This window comes from Anopheles arabiensis, chromosome 2 (assembly GCF_016920715.1).
Source record: "Anopheles arabiensis isolate DONGOLA chromosome 2, AaraD3, whole genome shotgun sequence".
NCBI lineage: Eukaryota > Metazoa > Arthropoda > Insecta > Diptera > Culicidae > Anopheles > Anopheles arabiensis.
Window position 1 is genome coordinate 3,255,983 of NC_053517.1, and position 17,443 is coordinate 3,273,425.

General features: G+C 49.5%; 3 protein-coding genes across 5 annotated transcripts in view; 1 reads left to right on the forward strand and 2 right to left on the reverse strand.

The window, feature by feature from the left end:
* Positions 1-7,910, forward strand: part of LOC120908642 — a 22,932-nt gene extending 15,022 nt beyond the window's left edge. For both annotated transcript variants that reach the window (XM_040319858.1, XM_040319857.1), the window contains exons 2-6: positions 3,159-3,510; positions 3,585-3,698; positions 3,770-5,344; positions 5,424-5,553; positions 5,636-7,910. In XM_040319858.1, coding sequence (XP_040175792.1) covers positions 3,343-3,510; positions 3,585-3,698; positions 3,770-5,344; positions 5,424-5,553; positions 5,636-5,997 — 2,349 coding nt within the window. In that variant the 5' untranslated portion in view covers positions 3,159-3,342 and the 3' untranslated portion in view covers positions 5,998-7,910. The remainder of the gene's footprint in view (positions 1-3,158; positions 3,511-3,584; positions 3,699-3,769; positions 5,345-5,423; positions 5,554-5,635) is intronic.
* LOC120908640 (probable ATP-dependent RNA helicase DHX34) lies at positions 7,909-17,170 on the reverse strand. The gene is given in 7 exon segments (XM_040319855.1): positions 7,909-8,101; positions 8,104-8,291; positions 8,358-8,661; positions 8,732-9,143; positions 9,217-9,807; positions 9,889-11,884; positions 17,058-17,170. Coding segments are annotated over 6 exon segments (3,630 nt in total). The 5' UTR covers positions 11,872-11,884; positions 17,058-17,170; the 3' UTR covers positions 7,909-7,949.
* On the reverse strand, positions 11,972-17,170 carry LOC120908644 (GPI mannosyltransferase 2). Of its 2 annotated transcripts, none has more exons than XM_040319863.1 (2): positions 17,058-17,170; positions 11,972-16,360 (listed from the first exon to the last, which is right to left on the reverse strand). In XM_040319863.1, the coding sequence occupies exon 2, from the start codon at positions 16,150-16,152 to the stop codon at positions 14,470-14,472; it is 1,683 nt and encodes a 560-aa protein (XP_040175797.1). In that variant the 5' UTR covers positions 16,153-16,360; positions 17,058-17,170; the 3' UTR covers positions 11,972-14,469. The 2 variants fall into 2 exon arrangements, with proteins under 2 accessions (XP_040175797.1, XP_040175798.1); XM_040319864.1 differs by lacking the exon at positions 17,058-17,170 and adding an exon at positions 16,437-16,969.
* Positions 17,171-17,443: the final 273 nt, after the last annotated feature.

Consider the following 17,443-nt stretch of genomic DNA (forward strand, 5'->3'; position numbering starts at 1 on the left):
TTAAAGTCCTTGTTTAAACACGGTTTGCGTGAGTTGCGTTTTGCAATTCAATGGGAGATTCACTTGTATGCATAAATGATTGTCTTTTCGCCCCCAAAATGTATTCTCCAACTCTTTAGCTCTTCTCATAGAGTGAATTGAATGAGTTTGTTTTAATGCAAACACTTTTCAGATCATAGGACGAGGGTTCATCTACCAAGGCAATGGTCGAATTAAGTGATTCTCAATCCGGAACATTTCCAGCTTTAAAAAAAAAAAGCAAAACTCACCATCCATTACTCATCCCAACCAATTCAATTATTGAAATGGAAGTGTGTTTTAATTACCTCGCTTATTTTCCATTAAACCAAAGTGGATGATATCAAAGGGATTATGCCTAAGATATCACGACACCGACGGGCATGACGAACCACTGTTGACACAGCTTGATATCATACATCGCTACCAAAAGCAATGTTTTATGATAATCAATGCACAACACACTTCCTTCTGGGCTATGATAAGATTCTGCCAACTGAGTGGCTGCGAATGTAGTGGATTAAGAAGACACTTTTAATTAGCCTGCAAACACAGTTCAACGCATATCAGACATATATCATTGCAGCAGCGTGGGCACTACACGTTGACGTCTTTGCAAATATTGCAATGATCTAAAGTGGTGATTTAAGTGAAAAGAATTTCAAGAATTGTGTGTATTTGTGCGAATTTTCCATCCCACTGATGGAACGCTCGTTGCGCGGGTGATAATTTGCATAGCAGAATGTGACTGTGCGAACCAACCATTCACCTAAGACCGATTCATGGTATCGCATGGTGGATGGTGTTGTCGACTTTCTTTGGGTGTCTACAGTCGGTCGCCGGCCTTATCCGGCGGATGTTCCAGCAACGACGATAGTCAATGACCCACTGTGTACGCAAATGTGTACGAGTCAGTGTACTTGCACTTGCTCTGCTTGTCGCACCATTAAGTGGAATAATTGACGTGTGAAAAGCTGTTTAGCTACAGTACCGCAGAACGTTGAACTGGCGATGAATGCAGCGTGTGCTGTTGCGGCAATCATTCGTTAAAGACTAGGCGTCTCCATGGACGACCGGGCTGCTCCATAATCCTGCCTGCCCTGAGGCTTGAGGTTCTTCCACGGATTACTAAGACAATTGCGGTACGAAGCACGAAACGTGATCAAGCTTTGGTAGCGAAACGTTTCTTCTGGAACACAAACACGGCGACACAATCGTACTTTCCAGAAAATTGTCTCCCACGGAAAATGTGTACACGGGGACGTATTTGGAAGCGTGTTGAGATATTTGCAAATAAATTACGCTCACGTGGGCGGGCGCACCAGGAAAAATAAACAACCGCACACCAACCGGTGGAAAGGATGGTAAAATTTGTGGCCGTTGTTATTGACATTACATCTCCATGCACAAACACAAACACACACACACATACACCGGAGAAACATTCCCGCGTTCCCCAAACTCTTTGCTTCGTACGACGTTGGCACGTGGCTGGGGCGGTCCGTATTTCATTTAGCGTGCGCGATGATTTGCATGAATGTGAATTGTTGGCGGCTTATGCAAAAATAGAAAAATGGAACAGATGCCTACCGAGAGCCTGGCTCGTAGGAGTTGCTAGAAAAAGGATCTCATATTTATTGGTTCATGAAAATGACAGATTTCTTTCGCCCGCGTCACAGCGTCGTCGTGCTGTTATGATACTGGTGGACAAAATGGAGCGCGCTTCATTGTGTGCCTGATGCTGATGCTTTATGTTATGTTAGGCTCTTTGTGTCCTTTTTATTAGGTAGGTAGGTTAACATAAACAACGTATCATTTGCCCGTTTGCCCGCAACAAAACAATAGCATGCTCCCAAGGAAGAGCATTTGGTGTGTGTGTGTGTGTGTGTGTGTGTGTGTGTGTGTGTGTGTGTGTGTGTTGAAGAAATGCAACTGATCTCTTACAGTAGGGCGATGAAAATAATGCCTTCAAGCGGCGTATCACGTTACTGAATGCCTTCGTTGGAGGTTGCCGATGTGGGTGTACTCGTTGGACTGCCAAATCCTACACCAAACACCAAACCCGAACCACACGATGCTAAAGACAGCCATCCCAAACCATCCAAGCAATCAACGCGCCACGCCGGATGTGCTCTGATGTTGCCAGGGTGATTAAAAAACTTTCGCCCGGACGTGGGAGGAGAGCTGTGCTAGACGGGGAGATGACATTTCACAACCGGGCCTGTCACACGCTCGCTGCCAGCTGCCTAATACCTGTTGTTCCGCAGTTCCGCAAGCAGCAGGGAAAACTTTGCACCCGGAAACACTTGCCGGGCTTTGTGAGGCAGCTGGAGCAGTTCGTTTCCATGGCGCTTGGCTTTTGCTGTCTTCTCTAGTGCTGTGTGTTAAACAGTGCCGCTGCCACACGTAAATTCATTGAATCTTGGCATGGTTGATGCTTGTGCAAGTGCATTTTGCATGAGACATTATGGGACGGAAGGAACATTCTGGATTCTGGCACGACCGACAATAATAACTTTCAACAGAATGATGCTGTGGCTACCAATTTCACGGTCAGCCGTATCCGTAATGGGACTCTCCCGCAGCCGGCAGTGTTGGATGGTGGTGCACACTACGATGCTCTGTGGTGGCTATTTCTGGGAACGCGCTCAATTCAATTATTGAGCATCATCGGCCTACGGTAAAATAGCTCCACATGTTTCGAGGAACGGGCACATTATATTTCCCATTTTAAGAACAACTTTAGCTGGAAGCATCCAGTGCAACGGTTAGAGAGAAAATTGAGTTTCAGCGAGAAAATGCTCTGATTTACTTGCACAGTGCTGCAGTGTTGTCGAGGAACTACCGAAGCCACAAACTGTTTTATATTCTCGGAAACTAAATCGGGTAAACACACCGTGTTCCGTTGTGGTAGGAGTGGAGTGGGCCCGCTGATTGCGTTCTGTTTTCTAGGTGTTTCATTTTCCAATGGAATTCCAATTTCATTTCAGCGTCGCTAGAACCAGAGTCCTGTTTGTGGACAAGCTCATTTGTAAGCTGCGTTTCCATGGAAACGCCATGTGCAAATCTGTCTATCTGTAGACATCAAAATTATGATTAATTTAATCTTTCTCTCTTTCTCATTCCCTTCCTTTCCACAGTAAAGGAGCTGTGGGTGTAACTAACGAACGTGTGTGTGTGTGTGTCAAGCTGTAACGATGAGTGCTTCCAACAGCGCATTATAGCATTTGCAACAGTGCACGTACAGTACTTGAGACAGCAGCTCAATCGTCACAGTCCAACAGGTTGCAGAAGACAGTGAACAGTCGTGCTGCGTGCGATAAGATGGGCAGCTTGCCAAACTTGAGTGATCTTTCGACCGAAAAGCTGGAAAGGCGTCTGGAAGAGCGGGAACGCATCCTTGCCCGGGACCGCATCATTGAGCGTGACTTTGGCCGGGAGAAGGAATCGATTCGAACGCTGGAACGACCCGTCTTTATCCATAAGCAAAACGTGCGTAGCTAAAACCATTCCGATGTGAGTCTGGGGCAAGATTATGATTCTTTTCCCTCCTTTTGATTCTACAGATTGCAGCAGCGAAGAGTATCTTTCAGCAGAAATGTCCGCCCGGCTCGAGGAAGGTGATGCGAACGCGAAGCTCTGGACAGGCGCATCACATTTGGGACGACCCGATCATAGATGTAAGTAGTAGGGCGGCCCAGCTTCGGTCGGGACATTCCGACAGCAATTGAAGCACTCTTTTCCATTGCAGCAATACTTAAATAACTACTCGCCGGCCTCGAACCGCAGCCATCGGATCTCGGTTGGGCCAACGTTTCCCGCCACCTACCAGTTCCAGTCGTCTTCGCTCGGCAACCGACATCGGCGCGACTCGGTCAACAGTTCCATCGGCGCGACGTCCGTGCGCAAGTTGCTGACGGTGCAGAACCGAAGCTACGGCTGTCGGCACAAGATCCCGTCGCACGTCCGCTCGAAGATGACGAAGAACTTCATCCTGGTGGCGGTGGCGCACGGTTTCATGTGTACCGCGCTGATACCGCTCATCGTGCTGCAGGGTGCCAACTCCACCTGGTTCCAGCAGGAGTCGTGGCTGGCCGCCGGTCCGGACGTTGGGTCGGGCCTGCTAAGCCTGTGCTGTGCCGTGACGGCCGGCATGAGCCTGATGACGACCAAGCTGGTGCAGCGCTTCGGGTACTCGATCGTGCTGGCGGCCAGCTACGGCGCTCTGTGTCTGTTTCTGGCCGCTCACATCTACCCGGTGCTGTTGGCCCTGGTGCCCGCATACCTGCTGCTCGGCATGTTTCTAGGTCCTTCCGTCATCTGCAAACAAGCGCTGCTGGTGTCGATGGCGGGCAAGCTGAGCTGCTCGCAGCCCGAATGTGGAGGAACCAGCACGGCCGGTGCCAATGCGGACAGCTACGACGATCATCGGTTGATATGCAGCCGGCAGGAGCAGGTTCGTCGCCTGGGACGTTGGTTCCGAGCGGCGGGAGACTTTGGCATCATTGTCGGCACCATTGTGGCTGCGTTTGTGCTGACCTGTGCCTCCGGATCGAACCGAATTGGCTGTTACTACATCACGAGTCTCGCTCCGCCGGTGCCAAATGCGGCACTCACGGGAACACTGAACGGAACAATGGCAACGTACAATGGATCGCACACCGACCAGCCCGCGGACGGTGGATTGCCACTGTACCGAGACATGCTTATGTCACTGCCCGAAGCGACGGAACAGCAACCAACCGACACGCCAAAAATCCCAACGACCGCAACAACCACAACAACGACAACGACCACAACGACTGAGAGCACAAAACTCACCAAACCCACACCTTCGATGCCGACTCTACGCGAAACGATGTACTTTCTGTACAACATCCGGCTGCCCGATCCGACTGGCAACGGTGTCGAAGGGTTTCATCCGGCAAGCACATCGACCGGTCCACCGGGTGGTGCCGTGGGTGGCGAGGATCCGGCGGGCCAGTTGATGGACCGGTTTCCGTACAGCATGTTCCAGACGAACGACTACGGCGAGCGCATCTGTGGCTCCCATCTGTGCCCGGTGTGGGACAGGAACGTGCCGATCAACAGCAGCGCGCTGGAGAATCAGCTCAAGCTGCGGGGCTACACGGGTGCGACACCGCTGATGGGCATCTATCTCGTGTTCGGGGTGCTGGCGTTCACGGTGACTGCGTTCACGACGGACATTGAATTCAACGTGAAGTTTGACTCGATACGGCGCATGTCCGACACGCTGCTGTTTGCCGGACCGCTCGCGTACTTCGTCGGCACCGAGCAAGCGTACATGATGGCCGACTTTATGAAGGTGAGAAGATGATACGGGTGTGTGCGGCCAGTCGGCAGGATCGTTCATATCGTTGTCTTGGGACTTTTTTTCATTTTAGGCCTTTGTTGCCTGCGAACTAGGACCGAACAGTGTGGCGGGCGTGCTGATCGGTATGGGTGTGATGCAGCTGATTGCCGCCTGCACCCTGAGCATGCTGCTGAGACACACCAAGCGGGTTGTAGTGATCGGTAGGTATTGTGCAAGACCTCTTCGTCTCCTCACACAATGGACGGGTGTCCGTTTTACATTTGTGCCCTGCTTTGTTCACAGTTGCTGGCTTCATGTTTCACGCCTGTCTGCTGCTGGTTCTGCTGCGCTGGAAGCCTTCCAGGGATGATAGTGCCGTGCTGTACGTCATACCGGCAGCGTGGGGCGTTTGCAATGCCGTCTGGGAGACACTGCTGTTTGCGCTGACTACGCTCACCCATCCGAACAAGTTCGCCGAAGTGACCTCTCCGCTGCAGGCACTGCGGTTCCTCGGGCTGGCCGTCACGTTTGCCGGCCACGGGGTGCTTTGCGAGGCGCCGAAAATCATCATCCTCGCGATACTGCTCGTCATCTCGGTCATACCGTACACCATGCTCGAGCTGAAGCTGGAAAACCAGCGCAAAGCGCTAAAGCTCAGCTTGTGACGACTGTGTGCGCACGATTACTAATGTTTGGTGAAGCAAAAGCACTACTGAGGCTCCTGGGAAAGGGGCGGAGAAGGGCGGGTTCGATCGATCTGCGGGACATGGTAGTGCTTTGCTGGCCCACAACTGTGCGAACACGAGGTAGCTTATGGAGCCATTGCTTCTCCCGGTAATCGTTGCCTGACTGCGTCGAACTTGCGTGTATTGGACATTGCGTGAGGGACATGTGATGTGTGGTCGTGAAAAACACCCGGAGGATCCTCGATCCTCCCACCAAACAGAGTTAACACGTACTTACGGTCTTTAACCCATTGCCTTGGAAATTTGGTGGAAATAGACACAGTGGACAAGACATTGTTGGCCGTTCGGGGAGGGGGAACCGCGTGCACAGTAGTGCCGATCAAAAGGACTCTCTGTCTCTCGCACTCCCTCTGTCTCTCTCTATCTGAAATATCTGTTCGGATGATTTAATGTGATCCTCATGCCCCCTCCTTTGCTCTGGAGCTGTATTAGCTAACTGTTAGCCTTCCAGCGTAGTGTAGAGATGTTTTGCTCTCGTTGTTCTCCTGTTCCAAAGTGACCGGCTGCACACTTAGAGAAATCGTTGATTGCAGAGACATTGCAGAAGAAATGGCGGGAATTCCTGGACCCATCGAATCTTTTAATGTTGCTGGAATTATGAACACGGAAAGCTCTGTGTGTGTGAGTGTGGGAGATTTCTCTTCAAATGTTCAATCACACCTTCACCACAAACGAACCGTTGTGTAATTACAATAGTGTTTCCGCACGGCCATCTCATCGTTGTGGCCCTATTAGACTAGCGTCCCGTCGTTTTAACATCTTTCTCATGCCAAAGAATTACGGAACGGAGCGTTTGAATGTGGACCGTGGAGCGGTGGCATTGCTAAACCATAAAAAAGTATCACACGCTGCAGAGAAGTTTTTGAAAACGGAAGTGCTTATTGTAGCGGCTGCTCGATTGATGTTCTGACTGTGTGCCAATTGTCAACGAAACAAACAGAATCACATATACTTAGATGGGATAGGAGGAGTGCGTGTAGGAAATTTATACATATACTCTTAGTGGCAAACATATGCATGCATGTATATGCAACACACTTTAGGCGAAATTGCACAACAAATTACAATGCCAAACTCAAGCAGCTTCGCGCGGGTGCGGTTGTGGAGAGCACCATTACAGTAGAAGCGCTGCAGTGCACTTATAGTAGTAGCTAGTAGTAGTGGTGACCAGTATTAGCCCGCTGGTGTAGTGCTGGAGTAGTGCTGGGAAATCAATCAAACGCTGGCTTATTTCATTGAGCCCGGGAAACTAGCCTCGATAAACTAGCAGGATCAGCAGCAGCAGCTCGCTTGTAACACGTTGTCAAATGGGGCATGTGTGCGATGTTGGGTACTACTAGACGCGGACTAAGATATCCTACAAACAAATAATCAGTGCCAAAACCCGTGCCGTTTCGTGCAGAGCGTGACACATTCCAATCACTTTCTTGTTGGCCAAACAGTGCGTAGAAAAAAAAGGTAGATAAAAAAGGAAATATCAAAAAAGGACGATCGGTAAAAGTGTTCCAAATATCAATCAAACCCTTGGCATAACTACTCAATAGTGCCACAATCACATCACATGTAGCCTCCCCGGAAGTCACCAGAACGCTTCGTATTACTCCCCACGGATCAGGTAGCGGTGGTTTGTAGTCCCTCTTTGTACTCAACGGCGTCCAGTGTGTCTGAGTATGTGTGAGTGTGTTGGTGTGTGTGTGTGTGGTTGTCTGCATGTGCCCTCGTCGGTAATGTTTAGTGCCATTTGATGCAAATCATTGTCAAAAAAAAGCCAAACAGTATCCTATACACACATTAACATGAATAAAGTCGAAAAGATAATCTATATATACATACGTAAACAGCATTTCACATTCTATATTGGTATATTGGATCTACGAACATTTCTCTTCTTTCGGATCATCCGACGGGTCTTGTTTAACGCGCTTGCTACAACCCTTCTTATGCTTTAGCACCTCAATCGCACTCAGCATCAGCTGCTGACCACAGTTCGAACAATCATATCGAGTTGCGTTCAGTTTTTTGACGAACTGTTAGCGTCGCTAGTGGTCGATGTGGCCACCTTTTCCTCCTCATCGTCGACCGGCTTACAGAGGACGGTATGTTGTAGCTTCTGCAGTCCAGTCAAACGATACGTTCCTCGACAATGGCCACATTCCCAGTCCTGGTCAAGGATTAGTTCCTGCATCTGCATGCTCCAATCCGTTTCAACGACACTTTAACACAATAAATGGAGGCTTATTACAATTACATCACACTGGACATATTGCACTCGCACTTACCAGCCGTAAGTGATGTTCTCTGTCAAGTACACGCCGCCCTTCGTTTCGTTGCGCAGTGGTTGGAAGTCTTCCGCGAAGGGATTCGGATGCGGAAGCTCCATCCGCTCCTCGTCCTCCTCGTCCTCCTCCAGCGAGGGTCCTTTGTAGAGTGTTTTTAGATCCGCCGGAAGTAGCTTTTTCATGGTATAGCACACTTCGGTGTTCATGTACTGAGCCAAACTGGACCAGAGTTCGCGGTTCATCTGATCGATCGAGACGTTTCGTTCGGCTTTCGTCAGCTCACCATCGGCCGTTATGGTGAGAGCTAAAAAACAAAAATAACAATCACAAGGATAGAATCCAAGAAAGAAATCAAAAACACTGATACACAGTACCTTTCAACTTTTCTGCCAACAGTCGGTTCCATAGACGTCTCAGTTTGGTAGCTTTCAGCAGCAACGCCTGCCCACTTTCTGGCGCCGGAAAATCCAAACACAACCACGCGTCACACACGATGCGCGAGCAGGACGCGTTCGTCTCGATCGTATGCGCAAACAGCAGTAGCGTTTGAGCGGCCGGCATGCGCAAAGTGTTCGTTAGGTAGGATTTGTTCGTTTCCAGCAGCGTCAAATAGCACACAATCTGGTGCCGGGAGCTGAGCGGCTGGCGCGATTTGTACGTCGGCGGTTTCTCCTCGATCTCACTGTCCGTTAGCTGCAGTATCTGCGCGTTGTTGCCAAAGAAGCTCATGGGATGCAACGAAACGTACGGCTTGGCACGGGTGTGAAAGAACTGTTCCGATAAGCTCTGCAAGCGAAGGTAAAGAATACGTTTGTAATCGCCACATTCGAGTTCACATTGCACAACATCACCACACTACCTTGCAGTAGTTGAACTCGTCAGCAATCGCCACCTGGGGATAGAGTCCACTGACCAGAATCAGCTTGAGCGTCATCAGATCGCGATAACTGCAGGCCGTCGCACCGGACACGAGATGCTGCAGCTTGGACGAGTCGTGACTCAAGCGAAACTCCACATCGCGTATGTCCACCCGGCCATCATCGGCCTCCTCCTCGCCATCTTCACCCAACCCCCAAGGGTCAGATTTAAGCAGCTTGCGCTTCCGCGGTGCTTCCATGCGGTGCGCCTTCCGTAGCTCCTTCAGCTGACGCAACTCTCCATTGCGTATCGCTCGCTCGGCGCTGGATAGATGGTCGTTGTTTTGCGTCTCCATCAGACCGCAGTCCTGCAGCAAATCCTGGAACTGGTTGCGCAGTTTCGTGATCTCGTAGAACCGTTGCTCTTCCAGCCCCCGACGACGGCACCACACCTTGGAGCTTTCGCTGCGCCGATCGCCATCGTCACGCCGCCCATAGTCCGTCCGGTGCTGCTTGATCTCCAACCATTCCTTGTACGCGTTCAGCAGCGTGATCGGATCGCCATGGTCGGATTCGAGCGATTTGCGCGCTCTCTGTGGAAAAGAAGACACCGGAAACGAACCGAATTAGACCCACTATTCCACCGACTCACGGTGTGTTTCCCCCGTCCTTACCTCACACTCCGGATCGCGGTAGGCTCGATTGGTGAACGGCGATTGGACGCTTAATGCAGCGGCCAGCGTTAGTACGGGTTGCAGCTGCTGAAACACACAACCCATTAGCAGCATCTTCCCGATGCCAATGTCGACCGGAATCTTGGCCAGCGCCTTCCCAAGCGGTGTCAGCTTTTCGTCCTCGGTGAGTGCTTCCGCCTCCTTCAGATTAACGATCGCATTTTCCACGTTATCCATCGGCGGTGGTTCGACGAACGGGAAGAGACGCGCATTCGGCAGCCCCATCGAAATCATCTGCAGCAGCAGCGATTCCAGCGGCACTTTCAGTATTTCGGCCGTACTGTACGCGTCAAAGTCGTAAAACTGCTTCTCCGCGTACAGCCGATAGCAAATGCCCGGTCCGGTACGGCCTGCGCGACCTTTGCGCTGCTCGGCCGACGCTTTCGATATCCAGAACTCCTTCAACCGCTGCATCTTGGTGGTGGGATCGTAGCTCATCTCCTTCACCTTCCCGCTGTCCACCACGAACCGAATGCCATCGATCGTGACCGACGTTTCGGCAATGTTCGTGGACACGATGCACTTGCGCATACCGTCCGGTGCGTAATCGAACACCTTGTCCTGCTCCGCGATCGAGAGCGTGCTGTGCAGCGGCAGTATGATCCAGTTCTTGTTCTTCTCGTTGTACTCGCGGGCCGCATCCACGATCGCCGTGATTTCGTTCAACCCGCTCAGAAAGATCAGCACGTCGCCCTTCTCCGTCGGCGGGTACTTTTGATCGATGAGCTGCAGAATCTGTATGTACGGTTCCGGGCTGAGACGGTCGCTCTGGGTGCGTTTCGAGCCTCCGGCACCGCCGCTCACCATCGGCACATCCTGCAGCTGGGGCATGTAGTGCAGCTTGATCGGGAACAACCGTCCCGGCACCTCGATGATGCGTGCCTCCTCCTCGGAGAAGTAATCCGCGAACAGCTTGATGTTGATGGTCGCCGACATGAGCACCAGCTTCAGGTCGGGCCGGGCGCGTATCAAACACTTGGCAATCCCCAGCAGAAAGTCACCGTGCAGGTGGCGCTCGTGCACCTCGTCCAGTATGATGACCGAGTACTGCTGCAGATTGTCCTCGCTGGCCAGCTGCCGCAGCAACAATCCCTCCGTGATGAACAGTATCTTGGTGTTGGTGTTTTTGCTCCGCTCGAACCGTATCTGGTACCCAACCTCCGTCCGATACTCGGCCAGCAGCTCGTGCGCAACGCGCTTCGACAGGGAAATGCAAGCGATACGCCGCGGCTGCGTGCAGGCAATCCCCTCGTAACCCGCCCGGTACAGGTACTGCGGCACCTGGGTCGATTTCCCGCAGCCCGTATCACCGGCCAGCACTACCACGCGTTCGTTTCGTACCGCTTCAACGATCTCTTCGCGATGCTTGGCGACGGGCAGATTGGCCTGCGCTTGGCGCAATTTGCGCAACTTGTTAAACTTTTCCCGCTGGCGAAAGTCCAGATAATGCGTTACGATCTGCAGCAGTTGCAGCAGTTTGGTGCGCGTCACGGCACCCGTCGTTCCACCCAACCGTGCCAACAGTTCTTCCACCGGAACTCTCAGTGACACGCAACATCCGAGCGATTTCCTGTACTCGCTGGGAATCGTTCCGCTGGGACAGTCCAGCCGCTTGCCCTCCGTCGATGGGTCGGGCAGGATCGGTTGTCCGGTGCGCTTCAGCAGTGCTTCGTACTTGTTCACGAACAGCCAGAAGTCGTTCACATCGTCCACCAGTTGATCGCGGGCACAATATCCACGCAGCACCCGGTTCAGCTCGGTTTTGTGATTTAAAAATGAAAAATGAATCAAATTCGTCTGCTCAAGGGATTGAGTATCGTCGCGGGCAGGAGAAGCTGCAACTGGAGGACTGCGGGAACGTGAACGATGTCTTCTTCGTGAGCCCGACTCTCTCGATCGCCCATGATCCGTACGGTGAGCCATTTCGGCAGCGATCCTAACAACAAGAACAAAAAACGCATTAATATGTATACTAAAAGAGTGTTTTGGAAAGAAAAAGGGATCAAACACACACGTACGATCGTCATATTCGAATGAGAAACAGTTTATTGCAGTTTTTTCTATCAGAAATAGTCCAACAGTGAAACTAGATATTGTCTAACAAACGTCCTCGAAGATAGTATTGCACTAAACTCTTTGAATTTTAAAAGCGGATTTCAACGATTATAGAGGTAAGGGGGAGATGTTCTAAACAATTTCGATAGCTCTGTACTGTGCGTACTGTACTGAAAACTGCCCACTGCCCTACTAATGTCTTTTGCAATAAGTTCGATTCGTTCAAATAGATCAATTATGTGTAGCGCTTTAAATATTTTAAATCTTTTAATTGATAATTGCTCTACACGCTCTTGTACAAACTGGTTACGCGAGCGAGTAAATATATTGCACATTGAAATCGTAATTACGCAAAAGAATGGGAGTAGCCTCCTCCAATAAGTAGCTGAATTGTCCACTACGAATGCGAATGACTAAAGAACACGTCTCACTAGGGCGCACCTTCCTTTTAACTCCATTCTTTTCGCTTCTATTAAGCGTGCCTAATTGAATGGTTTTTTCGTCAATTTTTTATTCCTTTTTAGTTCATAAGTTATTAAAAGTAGTTAAAATCGAATGGATAATATGTAAAGCACGACCGGTGAGAGTGGTATGTGCGTGTCTTTGGAGTTTGGAGCTGCAGTTTAAGTAATGCAGTTTAGTTTAGTAATTGATTTGATTATTTATGCGTGAGGAAGTTATGGTTTTTTCATTCATTTTTGTTTTAAATCTCTATTTAGTTTGATAATTATATTTAATTACTGTGCGACAGTGTATTAATTGCATTAGCATCTTGCATTTATATGATTGATTATGTTTGGTTTAAATTGGTTTACGTTTGTCTTCTCTTTATCTCGATTTTTACTAACTAATCACTAACTTGTTGTTCTCGCTCTAGTCGAAACCCTACTCTACACAGAATAGAGTGTGTAGAAAGTGTTGTGTAAAACGCGATACTCCTGTATTTTTTGCTAATGTTATCGGGTTCGCTTCCTCTCTTTGCCGTTAACCTTAGTCTCCCTCGAAGTAAGTAATGTTTTGAAATTGTATAAACAACAACATCTTGAATTGAAATATGTCTAATCCTAGTGGAAAACCAACGTTTGCTACCGTCTGCTTCGTCCGCCGTTTCTCACAATATGTTAAGTTCGTTCGATTGCCCGTCTTTCTATATAATTAGGAAATATTTCATTTGATTGTTTTCGTTCTGTTCTGTTTAGGGTGTACGTACGTACGACGCAAGTGTTTAGTGTTGCTGTTTGTTTAATCTACATAATAGTTATGCACTTCTATCGCAAGAGAATAGCTTTAACATGTTTTTTTAATGATTTTGTTTAAGATACAGTTTCGTTTTCTTTTGTCAGCTGTTTTCACTCCACAATATTTCGTGATCGTCCGGTTTGCGAGTCTTACCACTACTATTGCAACCCCCAGTAGCTCTGCTTTGTAAAGTCTAATGATGGTTAAAAACCATGTTAAGTATATGTATATATATGTATATAGTTGACTCGAGTTTAAATATGTATATAGTATTTTCTTTTATTTTTTAAGTAAAGTCGCTATCTGTATATGTGTATATCTATATATGGTAGCTCTGCAAGTTTGACTTTTGTTTGATCCGATCCACCCACTTGTCCACATTTCCATTGATCCATGCGTTGCGTTTTAGCTGTTGTAGTACGGTTTTGCTGCTGTAGCAGAAACACCGACCACCGTTTTGCTTCCTTATGTTTTCTAACTAAAACAGTCAAAGCCCATCCATTGGTTCGTTGGCGCCACAGTAGTAGCAGTGCCGGACGACAGAGTTGTTCCTTTTCGGTGGTAATGCAAGGCAAAGTTGGATAGAGATAACTACATTGTCCCCGGAACAGAACAATAATGTTAACCAGAACATTTCAGCGCGCTTAAGCTTAAGATTCGCTAACAACCGGTTCCGCTCGCTCTCGCTTTCAATTTTAAAACCCCTTAAATTATAGGAATACATTCTACTAGTCTACGGACTAATGCTAACACAAAAGAACACAGTCCGGGTTCGAACATGGTCGAAGGAAACGATAGTACGTAACGCTCCAATTAATTTCCTAATAATTTGGCAAATTTTGTAATTTAACAATGAGCAAATAGAAAGCGAAACTTTGGTCAATTTCGAATTGGAAGTTTTCGTTCGTTTCGACGCAGTCAGCGTGAACCCACCCATTCGGTTGAAAACCAATTGTGGTTCTGCTCACCTTGCTGCTGCCCCTCAAATTTTGGTATTCGTCGTTCGGTTTTGGCAATATGTATGTATGTATGTATGTAGTAGAGCGAAAAAGGCACGAGATAAGTGTAATCCCAATGTTTAGAGTAGAATTTGTGTCCTGGTTCTTGGTAACCGTCTTTTAGCTTTGGTCAACAACACAGATAGAGAGAGCGAGTAGCTGCTTGTTTTGTAGCTGCGAAAGAAGGAAAGGATGATCGCTGCAGTTCGCTCAGATTCTCCCTCTTCCATTAAGTCCACGGGTAAAAGTTGCTAAACAGCACCGTCCCGACCACGGTGTAGCCGAGGAAGTACACCAGGATCGTTTGCTGCCGGCCGTTCATCCAGCGAAAGTCAAGCAAATCGCTCAGCTCAATGTGGTTCAGCACGTGGGTGCAGCTGTTTTCCTCGCCATCCTTCACCTGCTTCGACAGCTTGCGGATAACTTGCCGCTTGATGAACGCTCGCTCCCCGGTAAAGTATTCGGCCGTGTACCAGTACAGCACGGGACTGGCCGAACACAGGAGCCGCGTCGTAACCTGCACGTGCACAAACACCAGCGAGAAGAGCGTAAGCACGAGCGCGTGCACGACAAACACGAGCGCAAACCGATCGTAGGGGCGCATCACCTTGTGCTGCTTTTTGGTCAGCCGGAACAGCCCCAACCGTAGGGCGTACTCCCAGTGTTCGCACAGATACTGGTACGAGTTGCTCAGTACGAGATACACGACCGGCAGGGCGAGCAGAAAGTTGGGCAGCTGCTTCAGCTCGTAGTAGCGCAGGAAGCCCACGTTCCAGTAGTGGCTCTGTACGTACGAGTACGACAGCGGCACCAGGTTGGTGCACCAGGGCGATGAGTCGTCCGTTTTGTTGCCGGCCAGCACCAGCCCATGCTCCGCCGCGTACTCACGCACGTGGTCGGGAAAGTTGAACTTCTGCACGAAGCAAAACAGATAGTAGTTGTACACCTGGGCGATACCGTAGTGGAACAGCACGATGATCAGCATCGAGAAGAGCCGCGAACAGATGCAGATGACGTTGTGCACGTTGTACTGGGCGACGATCCGGCGCACGGCAAAGTACAGCACGAACCCGATGTTGAACATGCCGTTCGAGCGGCACAGTATCGACAGGCTGAGCGGGATCGTCAGGAAGATGGACGTCACGTCCTCGATGCACTGGTACATCACGACGAACGACAGCCACGCGTACAGACTTTCGGTGTACGGGGCCGTGAAGAAAATGGACGCCGGATTGAAGCAAAACAGTAGCACGGCAATCTCGGCCTTCTTCTGATTGCCGAGCACGTGCTTGCTCAGCCGATAGAGCGCTTTCGCTGCACCGGTAAAGCACACCACGTTCAGCAGCACCGCCAGCAGCAGCGACAGCTCCCGATAGCTCACGAAGGTGATCACCTCGTAGCTGCTGAGCGAGCTGCACACAATTTTCAGGATGAATGGGAACAGCGGGAAGAAGGCGAGCGCATTTTCGTACGTGTAGCCGTGCTCGGCAATGTGCAGGAAGTATTGGCCATCCCACCGATTCAGACCGCCGAGCACGAGTCGCACCAGCGCGTCCAGTGGTCTCTCCGATGCGTTCTTGTCGCTCGGTGCTACAAACACGCCTGCTTCGTGGTCTGGCAGGAGAAGGTTAGCAACCAGCTGGAGCACTATCACGAACAGGCGGCTTCCGATGGCCAGCTTGGTGATTGATATGTGTAGAAAGGATCCGCTGGACGGTGGCAGTTCGGTCAGGGTGGGTGGTGAGTCTGTGACTCTGTCATGTGTCGTCGTGTCCCGGTGGGTATTTGCGCCGCCTGCTGCATGGTGCTGTCGCTGGTGGTGATGATGGGACCTCCCATTGCCTACTACGTTGACCCGTCGCTTGGGAGAGGAAGTGCTGGCACCGCTGCCGTTGTAGCATTCCGATCGCATTTTTCCACCAAACCAGACACACCACGGTGTTGCATTAAACTTTATCCGCTCAGTTCGAGAAGTCACGAGGATGGAAGCGTGTTGTTTGTCGAGCAATCTTCGAGCTTTTTCTATTATCAGAACGACATTTGGTGCCAACAGACGCTCACTCAAACACTTGCACAACTGAATCGCACACTTGTACCATCAACGACCAGCCCGGCGGCCCCTGGAAAAGAAAGAAGAAGCTGTACTCAGGCTGTTGATGACTGAAATTGCCGAGTTGTGATAAAAATTCAACACACATTTGTCGTGCAGATATGGAAATTTCTTGTTTTTCCCCCCGGACAAGCTGGCACAGCAGGTCTCTTAGCAGAGGAATGTGCTACTAGATTGAAAGTCCTGATACAAAATCTTTCTTCTTTTCCCGGGGCCGAGTGTTGGGGTTGCTCGCTCCACTGACGAGTGGGTGGTAGTGCGCGTGTCTCGTTGGTCGCGTCGTGCGTCGTACCGCGACCAATCCACACGAACACCGTCTTCCCTCGCGACGAACCAGGCGACCAAAACAAAAGCCAAGGCAGAGGCTTGGCAAAGCAAACAAATCGTTCCACGTCCCAAATAAACCACTCAGTCTAGTTCGGGTTTTGTTTATCTCTTCTTGTACGATTGTCTAACTCAAGCGATACACCGGGCATGTAGAAGACGGTCTGCTGCTACTACCACTACCACCAGCAAACAGCAGTGCGACCAAAATATTGGGATAAAACGGGCCTTTTCCGGAGCTCGGTTCTGGCGTAGGTACGCGCACGCGTTCGCTGTACATGTTCCGCGTGCTTGCAGTTCGCGCGAGTGCCCGAAATGTGTATGTGTGTCTGATTTTTTGTATTGTGTTCACCACTAGGCGTCTAGCGATAAAAAATACTTACAAAAATATGGAATACTGATGAGTTACGAGCACGTGGGCGGTATTATTATACGAACACTTGTTTCACAAACTATTCTAGGATCTTTGAATGCAACGCAAATCCATTTTTGTTCCGGAAAACTACCCACAAAAGCGATTTTTCTGGGAGACCAAGTGCATAACAAACATCCCTCCCCTACTAGACCAAACTGCTGGCAGGCTGCACCACAAGTGGACCATTTGACAGGTGTTTCGAAACAGTTTCAGTTGATGTTGAGTTTAAATTTCGAATGCAAATGAAATGAGAAAAAGTTAGATTTTCAACGAAATATAGCACAAAAGTGAGTGTAGTATAATCTTAAATTATAACTTAACTGAGATATGGAATATTCTGATTTTTTTTACAGT